Here is a 22,059-nt window from a genome sequence, read left to right as displayed (position 1 = left end):
TAATAACTGTACTCTGTTTATAGTAACCATTATCCTTAATGTAAATGTGTAAGAAAAACTGTGTATGTTTCTGTTCTGTGTCCTGTGTACTGTTTGTTTGTATATGTGTCTTTCTGGCTGCTGTTACAACCAAATTTCCCGTTGTGGGACAATTAAAGGATTATTCTATTCTATTCTTCTAAGACTGTGGCTAGTAAAACTGAACTCAGCTTTCCAAACAATATGGTTAACCACAGTGAATTCATAATTTAACAAGTGGAGTTGGTGTATTTTTTCATATGGTAAGTTTTGATAGCTTTTTCTTCCCCTTGATAAATCAAGTCATGATTTATATGGGTCATCTTTTTGTAGTATAAAATAAATAAATGAACACTTTTTCACATAAAGCATATTTTTTCCTGCTGGTGAATTTACAAGACGAGCATCGAAACCAAAAACTGATAGAAGCATAGAAACTCTTCAAGAAGCATCAAATACTAGAGCAAACTACGGCTTCAAAGAAATTCCTGGTCAGATGTCAAAACGAATGGTCCAAACAACGGTTTGTAAAATATCGCGATATCTGTTAAAGCAACGCCGAATACTTCACGTCACAAGTCACGTGTGTGTTTGTGAAGCTACAGTGGCGTTCACATCATCAGTTTGGCCATAGATTCGCAAAATGGACACAGATTATGCTGAATAAACCTCACCACAGAAAGGTACTGGGTTCTATGAGCACTCCATTTAAATGTACGCTCTAGTCAGGTGTTTCTAAGTGAATTAAAATGTTATACGGCACTTGTTACCTACGAGGGCTCAGGGTTACTAGCTCACGGTGTTGGCTAGCAAGGTTAGCTTGTTTGGTACGTAACCGCCGGGTTATCTCTGTGAGTGCTTGCAAGCAGGTACGGGGTTTAACTGACATCCGTGTCAGTTAAACGCTTGTTTGCAGCCATGCTAACGTAGTTGCTTGGTGATACTGTGTGGACGTGAGAGGCCTTAATCTGTCAGAAGTGGGTTACGTTGACGTGCGGACTGTCTGTGACTCTTGCATAGAAAGTTCCTGTGCGTCAGTACCGATTCCCGCTACAGCGAGGATGTTTCCCAGCCTGGCCGCCCACAGACCGTGGCATGTTTTCCGCAGGGTCTCATTGCAACAGAGATCGTCCCTGTCACAGCGGCCCCCGAGGTTTCCGCAGCTGTGCCACGGTGAGCAGACTTTCACGTTAAGGTCATCTGTTCATTCTCTTAAGGCTTGGTGTTTGTTTGAGAGGGCATGAAAAGGCAAGTTGTGATTGTGTTGCACAGGTTGGCAAAGCGGAGGGCTACACAGCTTATGGTTCAGCCTCCCAGACTGCCGTGTAGTTTCTCTAGGGTTGGGCAAGGTCCAGTATTACTCTACCTCTGATACCGGTAAAGATGGTCCCCCAAAACCACCATCAGGTGATGCCCCCTCTGCAGCAAAGGTTGTATCTGGTGCTGCACAGGCCACCCCAGAATCACCAGGTAAGAAACTTGAAGATTTCCATAAGCTCCATAAATTGTAGCTGTTGAGAGACTTGATTTAAACCATTGTGATGTGCACAGGTTTTCCTTTATAATCAAGCATATTTTTGTATTTGTTGCTTCTCGTGTCAACACAAACAGTAGGAAACAGTTAAATGATAAATGTATGATGTGAGGAATGTGCAGTTAAGATACATTATTTGTTCTAATAGGTGCAACACCTCAGGGTCTGACTAAAGCAGAGACAATTCAAGTGAAAGGTAAAGAACAACATTTGTCATTCCATCACGTTAAACTCATTTAAAATAAGAATGTGGGTGTGATCGGGTAGCTTGAATTTAATTTCCCACTGTGGTCACATGCAGTTCGTGCTGTCCTGAAGAAAAGGGAATATGGAGCCAAATACACTCAGAACAACTTCATCACTGCAGTCAGAGCGATGAATGAGTTCTGCCTCAAACCAAGGTAACTCCTCGTCCTCAGTTGTTTAACATTCAGTGTTTGATTTATACAACAGCACCAAATTGTAAATCATCAAAGCTAAGCTGAGTGTTTTCTGCTAACTTAGATGCTGGTAGACAAATTTCTTTTGGTTAATAAGGATGTGTGCTGCTGTGATTAACTAATGTAGGACTGCCTTGTGCAGCATGGGTCTAACTTAAGTCTTACCCTCACGTCTTCACAGTGATTTGGAACAACTCCGGAAGATCAGAAGGCGCAGCCCCCATGATGACACAGAGGCTTTCACTGTCTTCCTGCGCTCAGACGTTGAGGCCAAGTAAGTGTTAAACACCTCTGCTTTCCATCTTAAGCACAAATACGTTACAACACCTCCCAAACTATTACTGCTTAATCCAGAGACTTCACTGATATTTTTCTCTTAACCCCTGTTAATTCAGTTATTTCTCTTTGTTATTAGAGCACTAGATGTTTGGGGAAGCCATGAAGCTCTGGCCAGAGAGAGAAACCTCAGGAAAGAGGTGGAGAGAGAGTACCAAGAGAGTAGGTTTTTATCTTTGGTCTTAATCCAAAACAGTTCAACAGGCTTTGAAATTTCAAAACTTTTTGCTAATTTATAGAAAACATTGCAGTTGGAATACGTAGCCACAGTGTACTGAGTACACTCTTTTTGCTCACCATATTACTCTAAAACCTCTGACAAACGCTCACGTTGTTAGATCTAATGTACTGAAATATTCCAGTTCTTCGCACTCAAAGCCTGACACGGAAAATAAATATTTGTCGGGACACCCTAACACAATAAAGTTAACTTAACATGTTATAGATCATTTGTCATGTCAGCTGTGATATACAAACTAACTGTCTGGCCATCAGTGTTAAAGAAACTCAGAGACAAAGACAAGTGGCTTTGAAGCGTATACGGACTAAATCTTAACATTTAAAAATTATACCTAGCAGTCAACCTTGAGTTAGGCAAGTGTGGAGTTAACAGTGACAGCAGCCATGCTCACATGCACAAAAGTAACAAGATTAAAAGCCTGACCTGAATAAAAACGCTAGATATGAATGCACCAGTGGGAAGGTTCTGACCCATCTGTGCTCCTTTGGATCAAAATGTCCTGCCAGTTATCCTTACTGTGCATGTCTGTTTCGTCAACACAACAAGAATGCAGTGTAGGTCCTTTCAAAGATGAAAAATAAGTCACAAATGCGGCAGAGAGGAGAAACTGAAATCTACGCAGCAAGGTGAGGATAAAAGTAGAAAATCATCGGAAGCGCAGCTACTACTACTGTTTCCAGAAAGTCAGGCAATCCAGTGCATGTCAAAATGATTTACTCTATTCAAATGCTTCATGCATGTAAACACACACAACAGTGAAGTTCTAATCCGAAGCTTGATTTTTGGTGACAAAATGTTTAACAGCAGCCATGAAATAGCAGGTGGAAACATGTATTAATGATGACATTGTTGTTTTTTTTATTTATGTGAAATGATTCTGTCGTTTGTTGCTCTGTGAACTAATCAGCTTTGTTTTGCCCTTTTTTTCTTTATTTTAAGATATTTTTCGGAATCAGCGCTTGTTGCAAGAATATAAAGACTTTTGGGGAAACACTAAGGTGAGCTCTTTGCTTCTATTGCTGTAATTGTTTAGGGGTTAGAGCAGATCATCTACTAAATGAAAGGTTGATGGTTCGATCCCTTTCTGGTCCACTCTGCAGGCCAAATATCATTGGGCAAGATGCTAATCCCAAGTTGCTCCCTTGGTGTATGAATGTTAGATATAAAGCACTTTTTTTTTGTGTGTGTGAACGAGACAAGTTGTATAAGGTCCTGTGAATGCTCAGGTAGAGTAGAAAAGCGCTATATAAGAACCAGTTCATTTACTATTTACATAATATTACCAGCTGTCCATAGCATGATAAGTAATGTTAATCTACCCACGTCCAAGTTCTTTGGATAAAATAGTATCAGTTGGTGTTTACCTGATCTTTGCCCCTGTTAGAGAGGTCACTGCATCTCTGACACATTCCTATTATCTGTTGGCATTCACACAGTCCCCCTTTTTAGTCTACGATGCTGACATTATTTCAGTGACTGCACTGTTCTCCATTTGTCTGGAGCGTCATGGTATTTTCTATACTCTACTGGTGTGTTACATCCTGACAACAACATACATACATCTTCTTATTTGCTTAGCAACCTAAACTAGGGTTTTTGGATACCTAGAGCATGTACTGCAGTGCAAGTTCAGCATACATAGGATAGCTTTTCCACATTACTCAAAGGTGGTTATTAATTCTCAAAGTCAACCCGGGGTTTCCCGGGGTAGACCCATCACAAACACAGATCTGCTGATTTGTTGTCTAGTGGTGTCTTTTACGAACAAAGAGTAGTTGGGTCACAGCTCCTCAGCCTTTAGTATCAAAAGGGACATTTTTGAGCACACAAAAATTTGCATGGAGCCACAAATCATATATGAGCCCAATAACGATCGTAGTAATATCATCCTCTCAAGTGGCCACGTAGCAGCGGGCCATTTATGATTATTTGGTATTTAACTGGTATTTATCTGATGCTTTTCTTTTTCTGTACAGTAATACATCTTGCATTTCAGAAATGAAAGAACTAAAAAAAAAGAATATAGTTGTATATGTGCTCTACTTTGAAATTGGTCACTTTGGTTTTTACCTGTGTTTGTGCAAATTAATCTGATTTAAAGTGGGCTGCCTAAAACAGGAAGCACCCCACAAGGTTTAAAATGGTAAAAGTAAAAAGTCCAATCCAGCAGCCTTGGTAGCAAAAGATGTTGGAACCACAGGTTCAAGACAAGTTAAATACATAAGGCATGTTATAGTGAACACAACTGCTGCTGCCAAACCAGTGTGTTTGTATGAATGTGAGCAGGTGTATCTAGATGAAGGCTGTAAATTATGACCAAAGATAATAATGATAATAACAAGAAAAACTGATAATGGTAATAATCAGTAGTAGTAAGTAGGTTTTTTTGTTTGTTTTTTTTAAAGATGTTCAAGAGGTACAAACAAATTCAGATACCAAATTATTAATAAATTACTGATTTGTGTGTGAACTGTTCGTACGCAGGATTTATGCACAGATTTGTGCGTACACAGTATTTGTTTTTGAGGCCCAATCTGTGCTGCTTTGTACCCCTGTGTATCCCAACAGGACAGAATTGAAGGCCATAGGTTCCCTGCACTTAGAATGTGTTTATTTAAGGGAACTGTTTAGATGGTCTCTAAAAACTATAGACCCTCTTTTTCTTTTTTATCTGCACACTGTGGGCCACTGGATCTTCTAGGAATGGTGATGGTTTCGTATCTGCTGATCTCGAGTAAAACCTGCTCAGGTTAAGTTCCAGTGGTGGTGTAGCACCTTCATATGTTAACACTGAAGTCATCTCGTTAAGCCTGTAATCCTGCTTCGTAGTACAGGTCTTATTTCCTTTTAACTGCAGAGTAATAATGTCTCTTATCTTTCATAAAGCCACGATCAGGCCAGAGGACAACATTTCTACAAGGGCCAGGGAAGGTGGTCATGGTTGCTATTTGCATGTAAGTTGTTTCACCAGTCTCCCTCATTCATGAGTGCATTTTGGTCTTGTGGCCAAGTCTTTCTGCGCTCAGCAGCTTTGCTGAGCTCTTGCACACACAGTGGGAGGTATTGGATTAGAGAGAGGAGCTACGGGTCTGTTCTCAGCAGGGTTACTACATACAGTATGCTGGATAAGTATCAGAAGGTGCAAAAATAATCAAACGGCAAAACAGAAATCGCTGCGGATGAATAAAAGTGCAAAACATTCATGTGAACTCAGATGAGAAGTAACTTGTAAAGACTCCCCGAGAAATGCACACATTTCTATTAGGAATTGCATGGAAACTGCATGCATCATGTGCAGTCCTGTGGCTTATTAAGTTAAGGTGATTGTGTTAGAGAACATGTGCAGTCACATGTAGCAAAATCAGTATGAAATAGGAGAGTGGTGAGAGGCTCACTGGACTGCATAGTGCACATGACAGTGATTGAGAGGCATTAGAATAGAAATTGGAACAATTTACACACAATGTTGGATTAAAACAGTTTTTAAGAAATGGGTTTCAGTGCAGGCAACCTGATAAATCTATAAACCAATTTAATCAGAACTGTTGTTGAGCTTGAAATGTGAAACTTTACATCTGTGTGCCCGGTGAGCTCTTCACTTATTTATGTTCTGTTCTCAGAAATGGGCTGAATTTCTTTTTCAAGCTCCTGGCTTGGGTCTACACTGGATCAGCTAGCATGTTCTCTGAAGCCATCCACTCTTTGGCCGACACGTGCAACCAGGCTCTGCTCGCTCTGGGAATCAGCCAGTCTGTCCGCAACCCAGATGCCGTGCACCCGTAAGTGTTACACCTTCCTGTACTAATTAAAAGAAGAGGTTCAGTGCTCGCCAGAAAAGGAATAAAAGCAGTAATGTGTCAAAGTCAGTTGCAGCATATTGTCAGCACCCAAATATTAAATTTTCTTGCACATTACTAACATTGGCACTACAGAAGTATAGAAATGTAGAAACATTAGATACATTGATGTGGATACTTGCTAATAAATAATTCATAGAAGGGAGAAAGGATTTGGAAAAGACACCCACACCATTTTTTTAAATTTTTGGAGATGAGGATGCACATAGTGAGTATAAGTAAGCCATTTTCTCCAGGTAGGTCTTTTGAACTTTCTTATGTAAATTTATAACTTTACTTTCAGTGGTAAAAAACATTTAAAAGGTTTTGTGTCCTTATGCAAAATAAATCTACAAGGCTTTTTTCCCCACCTTCTAAGTTATCCGTTTTCTATCTATTTGTGAAGTTTCATGACATTGCAACTAATTATGAAGACAGTAAGAAAAAAAAAAGAGTTTTTTGCTATGATGGTGAGCAGATGTGCCCACAAAACGTCTTCTGTGGGTACCTCAGTGTCGCTCGGTGTGCCTGCTTCAGCTGATGATTGACTCTTTGAGGCTGCGGCGGGTGTCACATCTCTGTTATTGCTCTACATAAAAAATGGTGGAGTAAATGTTGGCTGTAATTGAGCGCCATTGCTCTGTATTTGCTTTTTTGTTCTGATATTTAGATATGGCTTTTCCAACATGCGCTACATTGCCTCCCTCATCAGTGGGGTGGGCATTTTTATGATGGGAGCAGGCCTCTCTTGGTACCACGGCATCATGGGATTGCTGCACCCGGAACCCATCGAGTCTTTGTTATGGGTGAGTGTCTGTGTTGACTCAAATTATTCAAAACAAATTTAAAAAACATTTCCCGACATATTTTTTTCTTCATTGCAGGCTTACTGTATTTTGGCGGGCTCTCTGGTGTCTGAAGGAGGTAAGTTATAGTAATGAACCAACAGATCAGATCAGATATTGCTCTGCAGCTTGTTCTCAGACATCTGTTTCTTTCTCAGCCACATTACTGGTTGCCATCAATGAGATAAAGAGGAGCGCCCGCCAGCAAGGATTGTCTTTTTATGAATATGGTACGTACAGATCAGTTCATATCTGTCTTTACACCTGGCGCTACAATTTATTCCAGGTCAATGTGGCAAATATGTGCTCATTTTGTTTGGGACTACAATGTCCCAACTGCAAAAACGAAAGCATCTTATCTCAACATGAATAACTGAGCAAAAATATTCTTTGGATGAGATTATGCAGGTTAACTTGTCTTTGTGTGAATATAATCCAATGAAATTCTCGAATGAGATTAAATAAGTGCAAACTGAGTTACACATATTACAGTTATTGTAATATGTGTTGAGAAAAGTGCTCTGTATATAAATATTAGGATTAAAATGCTGTGTCCCACAGTTTCTGTTACATTAGCCCACGGTTCATAATTGCCTTTAGCATTCTTGTTTGAAAGGGTGAAAGTGTTAAAGAAAAGATCAAATGATATCAATATATTAGCAGTTTATGACTATTTGTGGAAAACATGGCAGTAATTTACATGATGATCATCTGTACTTGTCAGTGAATTATCTCCTTTCCTTTCATAGTGGATGCTAAAGTGTATCCTGTGCTAAAAGCATTAAAACAGCTGCTATTATGGCTGCCTCTTAGAGATTTCCATGTTAGGAACTGCTATTTGACAACACGCATGTTTTTGTGTTGGTAAGTAGGCACATGTATGATTGTGCCTTTTAACTTAAAGAAAATATGTATGGAAATAACTCGAGATTTTGTTGCGATTACACTTACAGCAGGATGAGGTGTAAAATGAAAATAGTGTGTTTTGTCTTGCTGTGTGTAGACGGCATCACTGAGGCAGAATTAATTTGCATATTGCAAAATAAAGTCAGAAATCTGAAAATTCAGCTATAAATAAGCTCTCGTATTATTTCATGTGTGCAGTGATGCAGAGCCGAGACCCCAGCACCAATGTGGTGCTGCTGGAGGATGCTGCTGCTGTACTGGGAGTTATCCTGGCTGCTGGTTGCATGGGGCTCACCTCACTTACAGGTAAATACATGAGTTGTCATGTCTCGGTTTTATAATGTTTCCGATCTTTTGGACTGGAGTCATTAACCTGAATGTTTACTCGCTGACCCCAGGTAACCCGGCCTATGATAGTTTGGGCTCTCTTGGCGTTGGCACATTGCTGGGCACAGTCTCCGCCTTCCTCATCTACACTAACACAGAGGCCCTGCTGGGACGCTCCATACAGGCTGAGCGCGTGCAGAAGCTCACAGAGTTTCTGGAGAACGATCCTGCTGTAAGGTCAGCAAACGCACACGCGAACCTCCTCGACTGCAAAACATGAACTCGGTCTCGATTAACTCCGAATCTGGATGATTCGTTTTGATAAATTGAATCCTCCCACAAACAAGTGGTCAAGATTAAATCAACATGCAGTGAACAGCAGTTCAAATTAAAAATGACCCTTTAACCAGTTTCACTGGTTTCTTTTATTTGTTGCATTTGCATTTGGATCGTTTTGTGTTGTAGCAGATTCCCTCCACTAAGATCCGAAGTTTTTCTGTTTCTTCCATTGAGATGTTTTATTGTGTTGTTGGCAGGGCCATCCATGATGTGAAGGCCACTGATATGGGACTGAGTAAAGTGCGCTTCAAGGCTGAAGTTGACTTCGATGGCCGCGTGGTGACACGGTCTTATCTGGAAAAACAAGACATTGACCAAATCCTCAACGTAAGTTATCTTGTTTTAGTATTGATGTTTGTACTCAGAATGAGAGCAGTTTGTGGACTGGATGTTTGGCCACTGCTATTTTTAGTAGTTGCTTTAATAACTTATTAATAAAGTCAGGAACACTATGCAAATAGTTTTTTTCTGTATACAAGATTCTAATCTGTTCCCTGAAGTTATTTATCCTGTGAACACAGCTCATCGTGTTGAGCAAACAGTTCATGATCATTTGCATGTAGAAATCCTTACTTCTCTAAAAACGTCAGATGTACACAGCCACCTTGAGTCCTGAAATATAAAAGAACTAATCCTGTTAAATGTCACATTCTTGTGTCTTCCACACATAAATGTGTAATTATCATCTGCAGGAGTTATTGTCCTTGCAGGCCATGAGCTATGCAGTGTGTCATACAGTTCTTCAGTATGAATTCCAGTGATTACTGATCTTTTTACACAGACATCAGTTGCTTCAAGTATGTTCTTGACATTCACTGGTGAAACAAAATCTTTGAGTTTAGTGCGGTGTGCATCTGACGTTGTTAAAGACACTTTTTTATTATTATTAATTATCGTATGGTGTTTTTGCTGTCACTACATTCCTCAAAGTTCAGACAGTAATTGGGAGACCACACCAGATTTAAATAAAATCTAAGTTTTATTTAAATCTGTTTTATTTAACACAAGCACCCAAGAGACAGACATCACATGACATCACATGGCTGAGCAGGTGGGCCATGTTTTATAGCCTTGAAGGCACAGATGAGCTGCATTAGCCAATGATCACTAATAGCAGGCTAGGACCGATGTCATGAATGTTGACCCGTATCTTTACTGACAAAACTACATGTTTGTGTTTGTGTCTCTGCAGGACATTCAGCGGGTGAAAACCCCGGAGGAGCTGGAGAACTTCATGCTGAAACACGGAGAGAACATCATCGACACCCTGGGAGCTGAGGTGGACCGGTTGGAGAAAGAGCTCAAAGTACTGAAATATACATTTCTTTGCTATTCTAGTTTGTTGTTTGTCTCATGCTGTTACAGAGTGCAGCAGGAAAAAGTCATAAAATCTGGGAATGACTTTATTTTTTCATGCATCACGAAACACTTTTGGTGCCCAAAGAGGTCATGGCCTTAGACCGGAGAAGGATCACCAGTATTGTGATGTTTAATACATTTTTTGTAAAGTTGGGTTTAATTTGCTCAAGTTTAAAATACATTTTGTTACTTAAATGGCAAAAAGGGGAATGCTTAAAGTTCTCCTAAGGCAAAAGAATCTGTTGCATGAATTGAGAAGATGCAGACCCTTTGTGTTTGTATTCGTAGTCACTCCCTCCAGATTCCTGTTTTAAGCTGGGAAACACTCAGGATGAGCTCTCATATCTCAGTCACTGAGTTCATTATAATAATGTCCTTGTTAAAATAATTGCAGCAGCTTTTCAGATTTTGTAAAGAAATAAGAAATATCCCACTTGTGAATTTGACTAAGAGTGTTGTCTGGGAAATCTAACATGATCCCATCTCCCAAAAAAGATCCATTTCTGATCATCCAGCCATGGTGTCGTTCATTTAAAGCCTAACGTTGACAATGTTGCTTCTGGGAATTGCATTTACATATCAAAAACATAGATTTGGTGGCGGTTTGATAAAGAAAAATTATACGCTTTTTTTCACTCAGACATTATTTTCAGCAAAAAACATCCTGTTAGCTTTTTGTGAAGAGGATCGCAGTGATCCAGGCTTCCAACCTATCATAAGCCACAAACCTCCGTTTTCACCATAGAATGGTATTTTTAAATAAAAGTATTTGATTAAGAATTGCAAGTCAAGTTTGTGCGTAACTTTGGTTTTGTGCCTCTACAGCAACGCAACCCAGAGGTCCGTCATGTAGACTTGGAGATACTCTAACATCCCGAAATGCCATGAAGAAAAAGCTGGAAGGACGGCCACGCCTGCCTCTGCCTCTCTTTCTGACTACAAAACAAACACGGACAACAAACCCGCACAACTTCTCAAGTCTTACTGTAGAATAGTCCAGAAGGATGAGCACAGACAGTGTTCGAGCAGCTATGCCCGAACTTCAGTCTGGGACACTGTGAGTTCACCCTGCCAGAGATCCGCTTTCACATTCCAGTGCGAGTGTTTCTGGCAGAAGACTAACGGCTGTCATTAGGCTCCTTGAATTTCACTAGAAATTCGCACACAAACTACGACAGCGTAGTCCACTGGCTGGTTGCTTAGACTCACATTCCTCCATAAAAGTGTCATGATGTGGGCTCATGTCTGTGTCTAAAGCAAAACCGAGAACAGGACCAGTGTCGTTTACTAGACTTGTACCACAGTGACAGAGTTTCCTTTATTAGTGCAAAAGGAAACCAAAGAGCTACAATTTCAACCCAGACTTATTTAATGACCAGACAATGTTAGAGGGTTTTTCTTTCTGTTTCCTTTTAATGTCAAAACTGAAGACGGTGCGATGCCGCAGGTTCTCTAACGAAGACAGAATTTGTGATGAATAGATTTTTATTGCGATTATAGAAAGTCAAATGGTATTATTGAGATATTTAATAGGTAGAGTGAATATAGTAGGACTTGATGTTATGAATACAAGTTGTCTAACCTGGATTTGCAGAGTTTCCGCCAGAAAAGTCGACAGGCCTGACCAGCAGTGCTCGATAAGTCAGGGTTTAAAGTTTCATCACTTTTTTTACATTAGATTGGCTTTACATGATTCACAGTTCAAAATAAGCCAGACTGTATCCTACACTGGGCCTTGGTGCAGGCCCTCATTGCATCCTCAGTCTCAAATGAGCTGTTTTATCCTGGTTACCTTTAAGCTAACAGTCTTTTGATTGGCTGCCCTTCAGCAGATGGCTTAAACGTGTGGGCGGGGCTTCTCTGCTCACAGAGCTGTGTTCCTGCGATGGCCATTTTGGGAATACTGGCTCGCTATGTCATCATACATAGCAAAACAAAAAAGAAAGCTTCTGGCACACAGGGGTTACTTGTACATATGCCGACCTCATTCTTTGAAAGCTTTGCCATGTTTCATATGATCCTCCACCATATATATAGGACAGAATGACAAGCATAGGAGCCTTTGTGACACTGAGGAACTGTGAACAGCTAGCACTACTTTTTCTCTCCAAACACAAGCAAGCAAACGGTCTGTATCAGCAGGAGAGCCCCAGATCAAGATGAAATATGCTCACATAATCAAATATCAGCTGAACAACATTGTATTAAGGCGTAACGTTTGTCCTAGTCTTTTTACTTTTTGTTTTTACTTCTTGATTCTGCTAACTCGTTCAAACAGCTGTTTTATATGTATAAAGCAGCTGGCAGAGCTGGTAGCCTAATAAGATACAGTAGCTAACCTAACAGTTGGCGCTGTTGCCTTTAAGAAAAATCTGAAATACTTGGTCTGGACCACTGGGCTTGAATACAGTGTTGGAAACCCTGCACTGTATTATTGTTTTCATTTAATGGGTTATAATCTTAAACGAGCTCTGATGACGACATCCTTCCAAGCCAATAATAGGCACTGACTTTACATCTCTAAACGCTGTTCTTAGGGTTAGAAATGCTCGTCTTGTCACGTGACTGATTGTATTGTTCCAAAGATAAAATGCAGAAGGAGTGGAAACGTCCTTGCCTCTTGCCCACCATGTATAAATAAGAGATCTTTAATGAAGACAAGTGGACCAGCTACCTTTTATTTCTTTTCTTTTTTTCTTGAAGTCCACCAACAGCTGAAAACTTACAGGCATCGTCACCCTGTGGAGCATGTGGCAAAAAAAGAAAAAGTTGTGAAGTTACTCCTTCATGATGTATCTGCTAATGTTCTGTATAAACCGGACTGTGACGGTGTTTTTGCTTGTCATTCTTTGTTGCCGCTGACACATGATCGTCGTGCTGTCATGCTTCAGGAGGGGGGCCGGAGTCATTTCGCCTCGGTTGGGAAGGCAGATCTGTGTTTTTGAAGGGGATTGTGAACTGTTTCTTCCTGGGTCATAACGATGACGCTACTGTTGAAGGACATGGGACGAATATGAGATAATTTATTAAATTATTTTTGGTTTCCTTTTGTGTCGTTTGTTTGAATTCTCTTTTGTTTTGAATGCTGTGCCAATATTCATTGGTGTTGCTTGTAGAAGCTCCACACTTTCTTTCTCCACACTTACACACACACGGAAAAAACCTAAATAACTTTGTAGGTCTTGGAAAAGGCACCACCAGATATGTTTATCTTGCTTTTTAGAAACGTAGAATTTAAAGCATTGTTTTTCCCCGAACTGGATTCCTGTTTCCTGTTTAAAGCTCAGATGGATGACTGGAATGTAAACCCAAGTCCATTAGATGGTGCAGTTGTGGGGATGAGAGAGGGGGGCACTAGCCTGTTCGCTGACGTCAATAAAAACAGTCATTTCCAACCAGTCTGCGCATTGACCGACCGTTCAAAACATTACGCACAGCATCGCGGCCGGACCACGCTAGACTGCTCGACTGAAATAATTTTTCGCCGAGCCTGGAGGGCGGACGATCTCCATTTGCAGGTTTTTCACCGTTAAATGTTGTCTTAAATTTTTGGGGTGTTGCGCGCATATCGGTGTCATGTCTCGTCATACCATTCCCAAGTCAGTTGTGCCACTGCCCATCCTGTTTCCTTCCATGTCTCCCCTCAAACAGAGAGAATCGCTTGTGCATGTGTAGCTAGAGAGAGAAAAATAGATCCTAGGGGTTGATTCGGCTCATTTTTATTAAAAGGGAAAAGAAACCTGCGTCGAGGAGCGTCTTTCTTGTCTGGAGATCAGCACATAGATCTTCAGCCCTCTCGCAGCCTCCTGCACGCCACATCGCCGCTTTCAGTCATTTACAGACAGATCTTGTCGGCGCCTTTTTTTTTTTTTTTAAACAAAAAGGTAAAGAAAAAACTGTGGCTGCTTTATGTTATTATTTTCGATGTATCCTGTTTCCCCCCCTCGCCTCCATCAACCCACAGATGGGGGCGCAGTTAACCTGCACAGTTGGGGTCTCAGATTTTCATGAAGCCTCTCCTCCATCACCACAAGCCTGTGGTTACAAAACCCCGAAACCCATTACTCTTCAGCGCGGGGTTGAATTCAACAAATGTAGCGTTGTAATCATCTCTCATCACTCCTGCAGAAAATCTCAACACTGTGTATTTGCTTTCACGCGGGCCCACTGTGTGTGCGTAAATGTGTGTTTTTTCTTTCTGACGTCCCCCCCCCAAATGATCGATTTGGTTGCTGTTTCAATCACAGGTGAGGAGCATCTAGAATAATCCAGGTCGCGTATGATGGCACGAAAAGTCTTCATGGCGGATGAGCATCATCACCCTGCTCTACGCTTTTAGCCTCTTTACAGTGCTGCCTTGTCTAATCATGTTCAAGCAGCATTGTACAGGGCTATGACAGCATAGAGAGCTGTGCGGCTCGGGCACTGCGTTTCCCTGACCCCGTGGATGGCAGCCAACTAATGACATCATCCGTTTAAAAACACAAACTGCGAGGACTGCATGTGATCTGCCACTGAGCTGTGTCTTTTAGGTTCATGTCTTTTAGTTAAAGGCGTACATGCACTGCGTTACGTCGGACTGTTAAAACGTGTGCACATCAAGAGCTCATTGGGTTGAATTATCCAGATTTCTTTGTTAGTACCATCTGATTGTGCTGCTTCTGCATGAACCCAAGTCTCTTAACATGTAGGCTCCAGTGCATCTGATTTACTGCCAAATAAACCTCATGCTCACAGCCAAATATATCAGGTTTTTAATATATATATATATAAACAGCAGGGTCTGTTCTCTAAACAACTTGAGGGTTTTGTAGATTTATCAGCACTGCACAAAAATGTAGTTAAAATGCTTTCATTGAATATGGGTGAGGTTTATGTCTACTTACATTTTGCCTGCCTAGTTTTACTGATATCATGACGGTGCCTGTGTGGAGCCAGTTCTGCTGTGGCGCCTTTTGAAAACCAGTCTATATTCTGAAAGATTTGAGAACCTTAAATTATGTGAGGAAAATTGCAGTAGTTACCATGGGCAGAAAATTATGGTAACCAGAACCAGCTTATCTATAATTTCTTGCCCCTCCCATAGCCTCCGACTTCAACAGTCTCTAACCCAGCAATCATGGGAAGGAAGCTTTTTTGGCACTGGGTGCTCTTTTCGTAAAAGGAAACGCCTGGAACTGGTTCTACATTGGCATCTACACTGAACTGATGCAAAATGATTATCTCATAAAATTCTGTTTTAATGTATGTAATATCATGGAATATAACACAAAAAAGATCACAGATCCCAAATTTCCAGCTATTTTTCATCAGTAAATATACAGAAACACCTTCAGATGGGCTATAAAAGTGCCCTCTTTAAACATTGATATTGATTTTTCCACTAATCATCTACTTAGCTCTGTGACTAGAATAGTAAAACCATGAGAAGCACAAACCCTGTTGCTACATAAGCTATTGTTTGTGATGGATCGCCAGAGCTTTAAATAATGACGTCAGCATATGTAAAGGATCCACACAGAAATTCAAACTGCTCCAATCTTTTGTTTGTCATGGGCAGCCGATAAAATAAAGGTGGTTTAACATAAGGTTGAAGTGAAGCAGGAATTATTTTGATTTGTACACAATAACAGAATTATTTCTTAATATATAAAAATTACTAGGGTCAATATTATTGAAAAACTGACCCTTTTATTGAGCCATAGCACAAACTACTGTGTGTAATGTAATGTTAAAACTGAGGGTCAAGTCAGGTCAGTGTCAAGAACTAGAGTGAGTATCATCATCAAGAAATTCAGAGAGAACCACACAGTACAGAAGAAGCCTGGCAGAGGTGGGAAAGGAAAGACTTCAAAGACTCTGGGAATAAAACTAGTGAGAGATGTGTCTAAAGACCCCAGCGCAGCTGCCAAGATGCTGGTGTGTGACTTAGTCAAGTGGAATTGTAGTCTCAAAGAAGAGAATCGCTAGAATCCTGCACAGGGATTGACTCGCAGACCAAGAAAAACTCCATTTCTGCAGAAGAGATATCTTCAAGCCAGACTGAAGTATGCTAAGGACAACCAGAGAAAGGGTGTGCATACTGGAAGCACATCCTTTGGTCAGATGATCAGAAGAGCACTTTGGCCTTGCTATGTTTGGAGAAAGAAGGGAGATGTGTAGAACCCAAAGAACACTGTCCTCACAGTGAAACAGTGATAGGACACCGTGCTGTGGTGACACTGCATAGCATGTGGAACTAGGAATCTCATCAAGGTGGAAGGAATTATGAAGAAAGAAGGGTGTGTCAAGATTTTGTAAGATACAAACCTGAGTCTCAGTCGTCCTTTTGCTTGCCAGTATGACAATTACCCAAAATATATATATATATTGTTCTTGGTAAGAAACTCCATACCTGTAACTTCAAAGTATAGTACACAGGTAAACTGTGCTTCATGTCAACATACAGACTTCATGGCTGGGGCTGGAGCATCTTCTACAGAACTCCATGTTCTTAGTCGTTTAGGTAATTCTTTATGTTCGAGGTTGCCATGAGTACAAACATCTGAAGTGCCTGAAGCATTTGCACAGTACTGTGTATGAATTTTTAATGCTAGGTTTGAACAGTACTTGCCTGTAAACAACGTTCCAGTTTGCTGCCTTCTGCTGGCTGCAAACTGAGCGCTTGACTTTCACTCCTGGTGCTGAGTGTCTGTTATCCCGGACTCTGTCTGATATGGGATTATGTAATGAGAGCATTGTTAATGAAGGGGCCTCCTCACTAATTAACTAACAAGCTTAGGCTTGCAAGAGAGGAAGCAAGTTCATGACTCCTCAGTGGACCTATTTGACTGCCTGTTTAGAGATTCGAACAAAGATCTTTGAATGAGGATTTTGCAATAACCTAAACTTGTGACCTTCAAATGATGCTTCAACATGCACACACGAGCAAAACCAAAATCCATGAATTCACAGATTTTATTACAAATTCAAATCTTTGCTAACAATGGCCCTGGAGAAAGAGTCCTGCTGTATGGACTTTCACTGCCTGCGTATTATTACAGTCCCTTTGTAGGGTCCCAAGGAAAGAAGGAGTGATGTCGTTTCAGGCACTTAACACCCTCACTGGCTGCAGCTCGCACACGGATGTAGGCCGTTCTCATTGCACGAAGTACACTTCAGGGCTTTGAAGGAATCCGTGAAGCAGTTACGAAACACAGACATCTTGCTGCCATGGCACATCGGGCACGGGATGAAGGCGTAGCCCCCGCAGGTCTGGCACGTCTGGGGATGCTGTACCCTCTAAAACGGACAGACAGGTTCATTTAAATAATAAATACAAACAGGACTGACTACCACTAAAGAACTTACCCATTAATAAAATTACACCAGGCAGGCATAACATTAAACACACTGACATCTGACATAAATAACAATATTCATTTTAATACGATGCAACATTCTGCTAGGAGATTTTGGGCCTGCACACTTGCACTAAAACCCAAGTAGCCAGCTCAATAAGAAACAGCTTTAAGTGTTCGCATGCTTCAGATACCAATGTGATTGAGCATCTGCAGAAGAAGTTTTGACTCCTACCTAATGTTAGGTCTGGTGCATGTCCTTTTTGTCTAACTTGTACAAAACCTGAGCTTTTAGCAATGACTGATAGATCAACATGAAACCAAAAGGTCTCTGAAGTCACTAATAAGTGCTTGTCAGGAGTACCTCGATCCAGGTTAAGAGCAAAACGAGACTGTGCTTTTTAGGTTGTGACTCCTAAGCTGTCAAACTCTCTTCCATTGGATGTTTCTTCTTGAAAAGCAACATATGAATACAGTTTGCTTTTTTTACCCAGCAACATGCCCCCTTGGGCCCGCGTGAGAGCACTGTGGGCAGACCCACACAGCCCAGAAGAATTTCCTTTTGGCTGTCCAAAAGAGCAGAACTACTACGGGCCCCACAAGGACTGGACTACATGGGGCCCACATGGGTTTTCTGTGGGCAACCCATAGTGGATTTACATATAGAAAATTTATGCAGGAGCCCCAGAAAGTGTGGGTTTAGCCTGCCCCATAGTTCACCCACAGATGCCAACTCTGTGCCCACACAGGCATGTTTGCTGGGTATTTTCTCCTATGCAGGAGAGTTTTTGCCAATTTATTCCTGCTTTTAGTTTTATATTTAATGGGCTTGCGTGAGAGCTAACAACCTTCTTTTCTCAATGTGTGATAGAAGGAAAATAAGCATAATAATATTATTTTAAACACAGCTTCCTTTCCAAATTGCTCAGCTGCAGAGCTGCAGATATGAATCAAGCCATGTCAGTGGTCAGTTCTGGACAGATTTTTGCATGCATGACCTTTCGGAGCTGCATACTTTTGTTTAATACCATGCAGTGACTGTATCCATGGCTTAAATGTCACGATACTGCTTTGTATTCACTTGTTTGTGGTTTGTACTCTGAAAAAAGCCCAGTGAATGTGCTGCAGCTCAGTGTGAAGCAGTAATGGTTGGTACATGTTCAGTTTGTGCTACAAATCCATCTGCTCAGTGTTGATGTGTTTGAAAGAATCAATAACAGGACCTCCATTATTAATGGTTGCCTATTGATGTGCACACATGTTTTACAATGCAGTTTACTTGTGTTTTATTTATGGCATTGCTAGTTAGGGAACTTTGTGCTGCTGTTTGCATCTGTATGTGTTCACCTCAGTGGCTTTCAACTAAAGAAATCCAGTCATTCATTATAAATGTGATTACCTTAAGATTTAATATTATACGTATTCAGGCAAATCTAAAATGCAGCATTTAAATAATGTAACATCTGTGTGGGCCAAATGAAGCAGTTCACTTCACAGTCAAATCTGTTATGCACATTGTGATTTCTGAGGCACACTGAGAGGAACTAACCTCAATTTTTGTCAGAAGATCTTGCAGCTCTCCTGATTCATTCATGCCAAGTATCTTCTCAGCACCCTGCCGATTAAAAAGAGTAATCCTCCGTCTTTAATTAAGTCATTGCAGATGTATCATACATTGATCTCAGGTAATATTATGCAGGAGCGGAGAGAACTGACCCCAAGGTAGTGTCCATCAATGAACACGACTGGTAACGAAGGAGGTTCTCCCACACGTTTGCAACGCGCCTCCAGTTCCTTCCCGTACTCACTGTCCAGCGCGATGTTCTTTTCCATGAACTTCACTCTGTGGTTCTGAAAGATCTTTCTAACCAGCTCGCAGCGCTCGAACGTCGTCCTAACCACACGGAAACTCGTAGTGTAGATGACTATCCGCCCAAACTCCAGGGATAAATCCATCTACGAGGAAGCACAAATAAAGTTAAAGGATTCATAGTTTTTATTCAAACCATGTGTGGATTAAGTCATCCATCCCACTCTGAACACTCTGTATCTGTACTGTATCTCATGTAGTGGTATTTCCTGTGTTGTGTAGATATATATACATGAGTATTTAGCATACTTGGCGCCATTTTCCAAGAATCTTTCACGAAATTAACAGCAGCTACACTTACCATTTTATTTGTTGCTATTAAATAAGGAAGAATAATATGAAGAGGAAACAAATGAGGCATTTTCAAGGAGTTTTAATCCCAAAATGAGGTTTTTTTACTTAATAGTGGTACATGTTTCAGAAAGCTATATATTACAGTCTTTTTACAGCCTTGAAATAAATTTACACTTCGGAGACTTGAAACTTGTCCAATATAGCAATTTTATTTTATCAGCATTAACTTTTTTGGTCAAAGTTTATTTTAATTCTCCTCTGTTGAACTTGAAATTATAAATTATATAGTTACAAAGTCTTGTACTTGTACGTGTACTTGTTGAACCCTTTCCTTTGGGCTCAGATCAGGCTGTTCTGCCTTGATTCACGTTTAAACCACACTCTACGAGAAAGATAATCTCACTTAAGAGGGATAAGCAACATAATCTAGTCTGGTCACGCTGTGTCTTCACCTCATACTACTTTACAGAGAATAGTTTGGTAGAGATGACCTTCTTTCTTTCACTTTTGCATCAATATACGGGCCAGGTGATACCTCAGAATAACAAACAGTCCAGTAATACTAGAAAGCAAAGTTCTGAGAATTCATTAATCTGATTAGTTTCTCTTGAAACAGATAATGAAATGCATCATCAATCTTTCATTGTTCTGTGACCTTGTCCTCTATTCTAAGCTTTCATCCTGGTCACACATGTTGCCCCTTCCTGTAACTAGACTTGACACCGACGGGAACTCGTGTAAAAACCGTCCGAGTAAAAATGCAACAAGTTAAATCAATTCGATTAACCCAGGCTCGTTCACATGTACTTACACTGTTGGAATTAGGAAGATTTTCAAACAGCATCTGACCTGCGCTGACTTTGTGCTTGACACCTCTCACAGTCCCATTTTTGCTGAGTATGTTGACCCTTTTGGTGGTGAACATCCAGTCCTTGGTGGCCCCTGCATACACGAGCAAGTCGTCGGGCTCATTCTCACTGTCCAGCTCGGAGCCCAGGTATCCAAACACGTGTCCATGTGCATCTCCACTTGTAGAGGGGGTGCTGGCTCGTTCAGCATCAGAGCTGCTGGTGCAGTCTGAATCCAGGGAGTCTGAAGGCCCCTCATCTTTGAACATCTCCTTTAGCACCCGGCCACTGTTCCCCGAAGCCACGCGGAACCTCACCCGCTTCTGTGGCTTCTCCTGTCCCGCCGTCACCATTGTCCCCTCCATCGTAAACCCTCTGCCACATCACATGGTCCACAACACTGTAGTCCAGCTCTTTCGTACTCATGCGGAGGTGAATGTAGGCCTCAGACACACTGTTTTGTTTCCCGTGGATTACTACCACGTTTAATCCTCGCAGCTTGAACAGATCTAAAAACAACTGAGCGCCTGTAAGCTGCCTAACAGTCACACAACCTGTAAATAATACATGCATTTCTACCATGGCAACCTACCAGGCTAGTCTCAAGTAAAATGATCGTAGTCTCTGAATTATTCATTGCAATTTACACAGTTTTCAACAGCACATTGACAGAAAACCTCATACGCTTTAATCAAACAAACATTTCCCCCTCTTGAGATGAAATGACAGCTGACACTGTCTGCATCAGATAAGCCAATATTTCAACATTTATTACAGTTATCTCGTTACTTTCTTCCCACAAGCTTGTGTTACGTCCCTCTGCAGCTTCTAATCGTCTCAGTGTTTTCAGCTGGTGCTAATTGGCCACACCTAGTCAGGTGTGGATAAAAGCATACCTGAGGCAAGCTTTCCGGCAGTGCACTAGTCTTTGCCTTGGTGGCACCAGCCATTTTAGCCAACCTGGTTTTCCATTTTAGGATGAAACCGCTTCTCACCCACACTCTGTTATTCATCTCCTTTTTTTTATGTTGCGGCTTTTGAGCCGGGTCGTAACAGCTTGTAATGAGGGTTGTGTTCTGGTTTTATACACATGCAAAACATGTAAAACAACTACAAGTACCCAGCAAAAAAGCCCAAACACACATTTGATTGAGTCTTTCACACCTTTTGTCCAGAGAGTGACATCTTAACAGCTGGATAAATTGATTCGGGGTTCCCAGAGGATTAATCTCTCTGACTTTTGTGATGTCCCAGCAGTTATTCTTATGCCAATATTATGTAAATTTGTTTAAAAAAATAAAATGTTTTTTTAATGGGAAAAAGAGAAAAGAAGATAAAAATTCTTTCAGACTAACCTTTCGCGTGCTTAAACAAACACTAAGTCATTAAACTAACACAACAGTACATTCCTTAAAAACTTTAGCAAACATTCCTAATCAGCAGATGCTGCAAGCATGTTGACATTATTAGCGGATCCGAAGCCTCGCAGTTGTTCTGGTTTCTCTGAACTCCTTTAACACTGAACT

At 40.9% G+C, this 22,059-nt stretch overlaps 2 protein-coding genes across 2 annotated transcripts; one reads left to right on the top strand and one right to left on the bottom strand.

The window, feature by feature from the left end:
• Positions 1-585: 585 nt before the first annotated feature.
• slc30a9 (solute carrier family 30 member 9) lies at positions 586-13,226 on the top strand. Its single transcript, XM_080901376.1, has 18 exons — positions 586-701; positions 1,039-1,191; positions 1,291-1,488; positions 1,701-1,748; positions 1,854-1,953; positions 2,174-2,266; positions 2,408-2,490; positions 3,509-3,567; positions 5,456-5,523; positions 6,190-6,348; positions 7,076-7,211; positions 7,290-7,329; positions 7,409-7,480; positions 8,355-8,462; positions 8,555-8,720; positions 9,020-9,149; positions 10,015-10,128; positions 11,007-13,226. Exons 2-18 carry the CDS (start codon positions 1,080-1,082, stop codon positions 11,049-11,051), a joined length of 1,731 nt encoding a protein of 576 aa, XP_080757502.1. The 5' UTR covers positions 586-701; positions 1,039-1,079; the 3' UTR covers positions 11,052-13,226.
• Positions 13,227-17,274: 4,048 nt separating this feature from the next.
• Positions 17,275-21,142, bottom strand: grxcr1a (glutaredoxin and cysteine rich domain containing 1 a). The gene is made up of 4 exons (XM_080901620.1): positions 20,497-21,142; positions 19,238-19,477; positions 19,071-19,136; positions 17,275-17,462 (listed from the first exon to the last, which is right to left on the bottom strand). The coding sequence occupies exons 1-4, from the start codon at positions 20,896-20,898 to the stop codon at positions 17,283-17,285; spliced, it is 888 nt and encodes a 295-aa protein (XP_080757746.1). The 5' UTR covers positions 20,899-21,142; the 3' UTR covers positions 17,275-17,282.
• Between the last annotated feature and the right edge of the window lie 917 nt (positions 21,143-22,059).

This window comes from Rhamphochromis sp. 'chilingali' (genome assembly GCF_963969265.1).
Source record: "Rhamphochromis sp. 'chilingali' genome assembly, chromosome: 13".
NCBI classification, from domain to species: Eukaryota; Metazoa; Chordata; class Actinopteri; order Cichliformes; family Cichlidae; genus Rhamphochromis; species Rhamphochromis sp. 'chilingali'.
The sequence above is the reverse complement of the archived record's forward strand: the minus strand, read 5'-3'. Positions and strand labels throughout refer to the sequence as shown.

Excerpts from the sequence above, each read along its gene's own strand:
- slc30a9 (XM_080901376.1), top strand. The coding sequence starts at position 1,080 with ATGTTTCCCAGCCTGGCCGCCCACAGACCGTGGCATGTTTTCCGCAGG. Across the intron at positions 1,749-1,853 it reads AGAGACAATTCAAGTGAAAG|TTCGTGCTGTCCTGAAGAAA; the intron begins GTAAAGAACAAC and ends GGTCACATGCAG. Across the intron at positions 1,954-2,173 it reads GAGTTCTGCCTCAAACCAAG|TGATTTGGAACAACTCCGGA; the intron begins GTAACTCCTCGT and ends ACGTCTTCACAG.
- grxcr1a (XM_080901620.1), bottom strand. The coding sequence starts at position 20,898 with ATGGAGGGGACAATGGTGACGGCGGGACAGGAGAAGCCACAGAAGCGG. Across the intron at positions 19,137-19,237 it reads TTGATGGACACTACCTTGGG|GGTGCTGAGAAGATACTTGG; the intron begins GTCAGTTCTCTC and ends TTTAATCGGCAG. Across the intron at positions 17,463-19,070 it reads ATCTTCTGACAAAAATTGAG|AGGGTACAGCATCCCCAGAC; the intron begins GTTAGTTCCTCT and ends TGTCCGTTTTAG.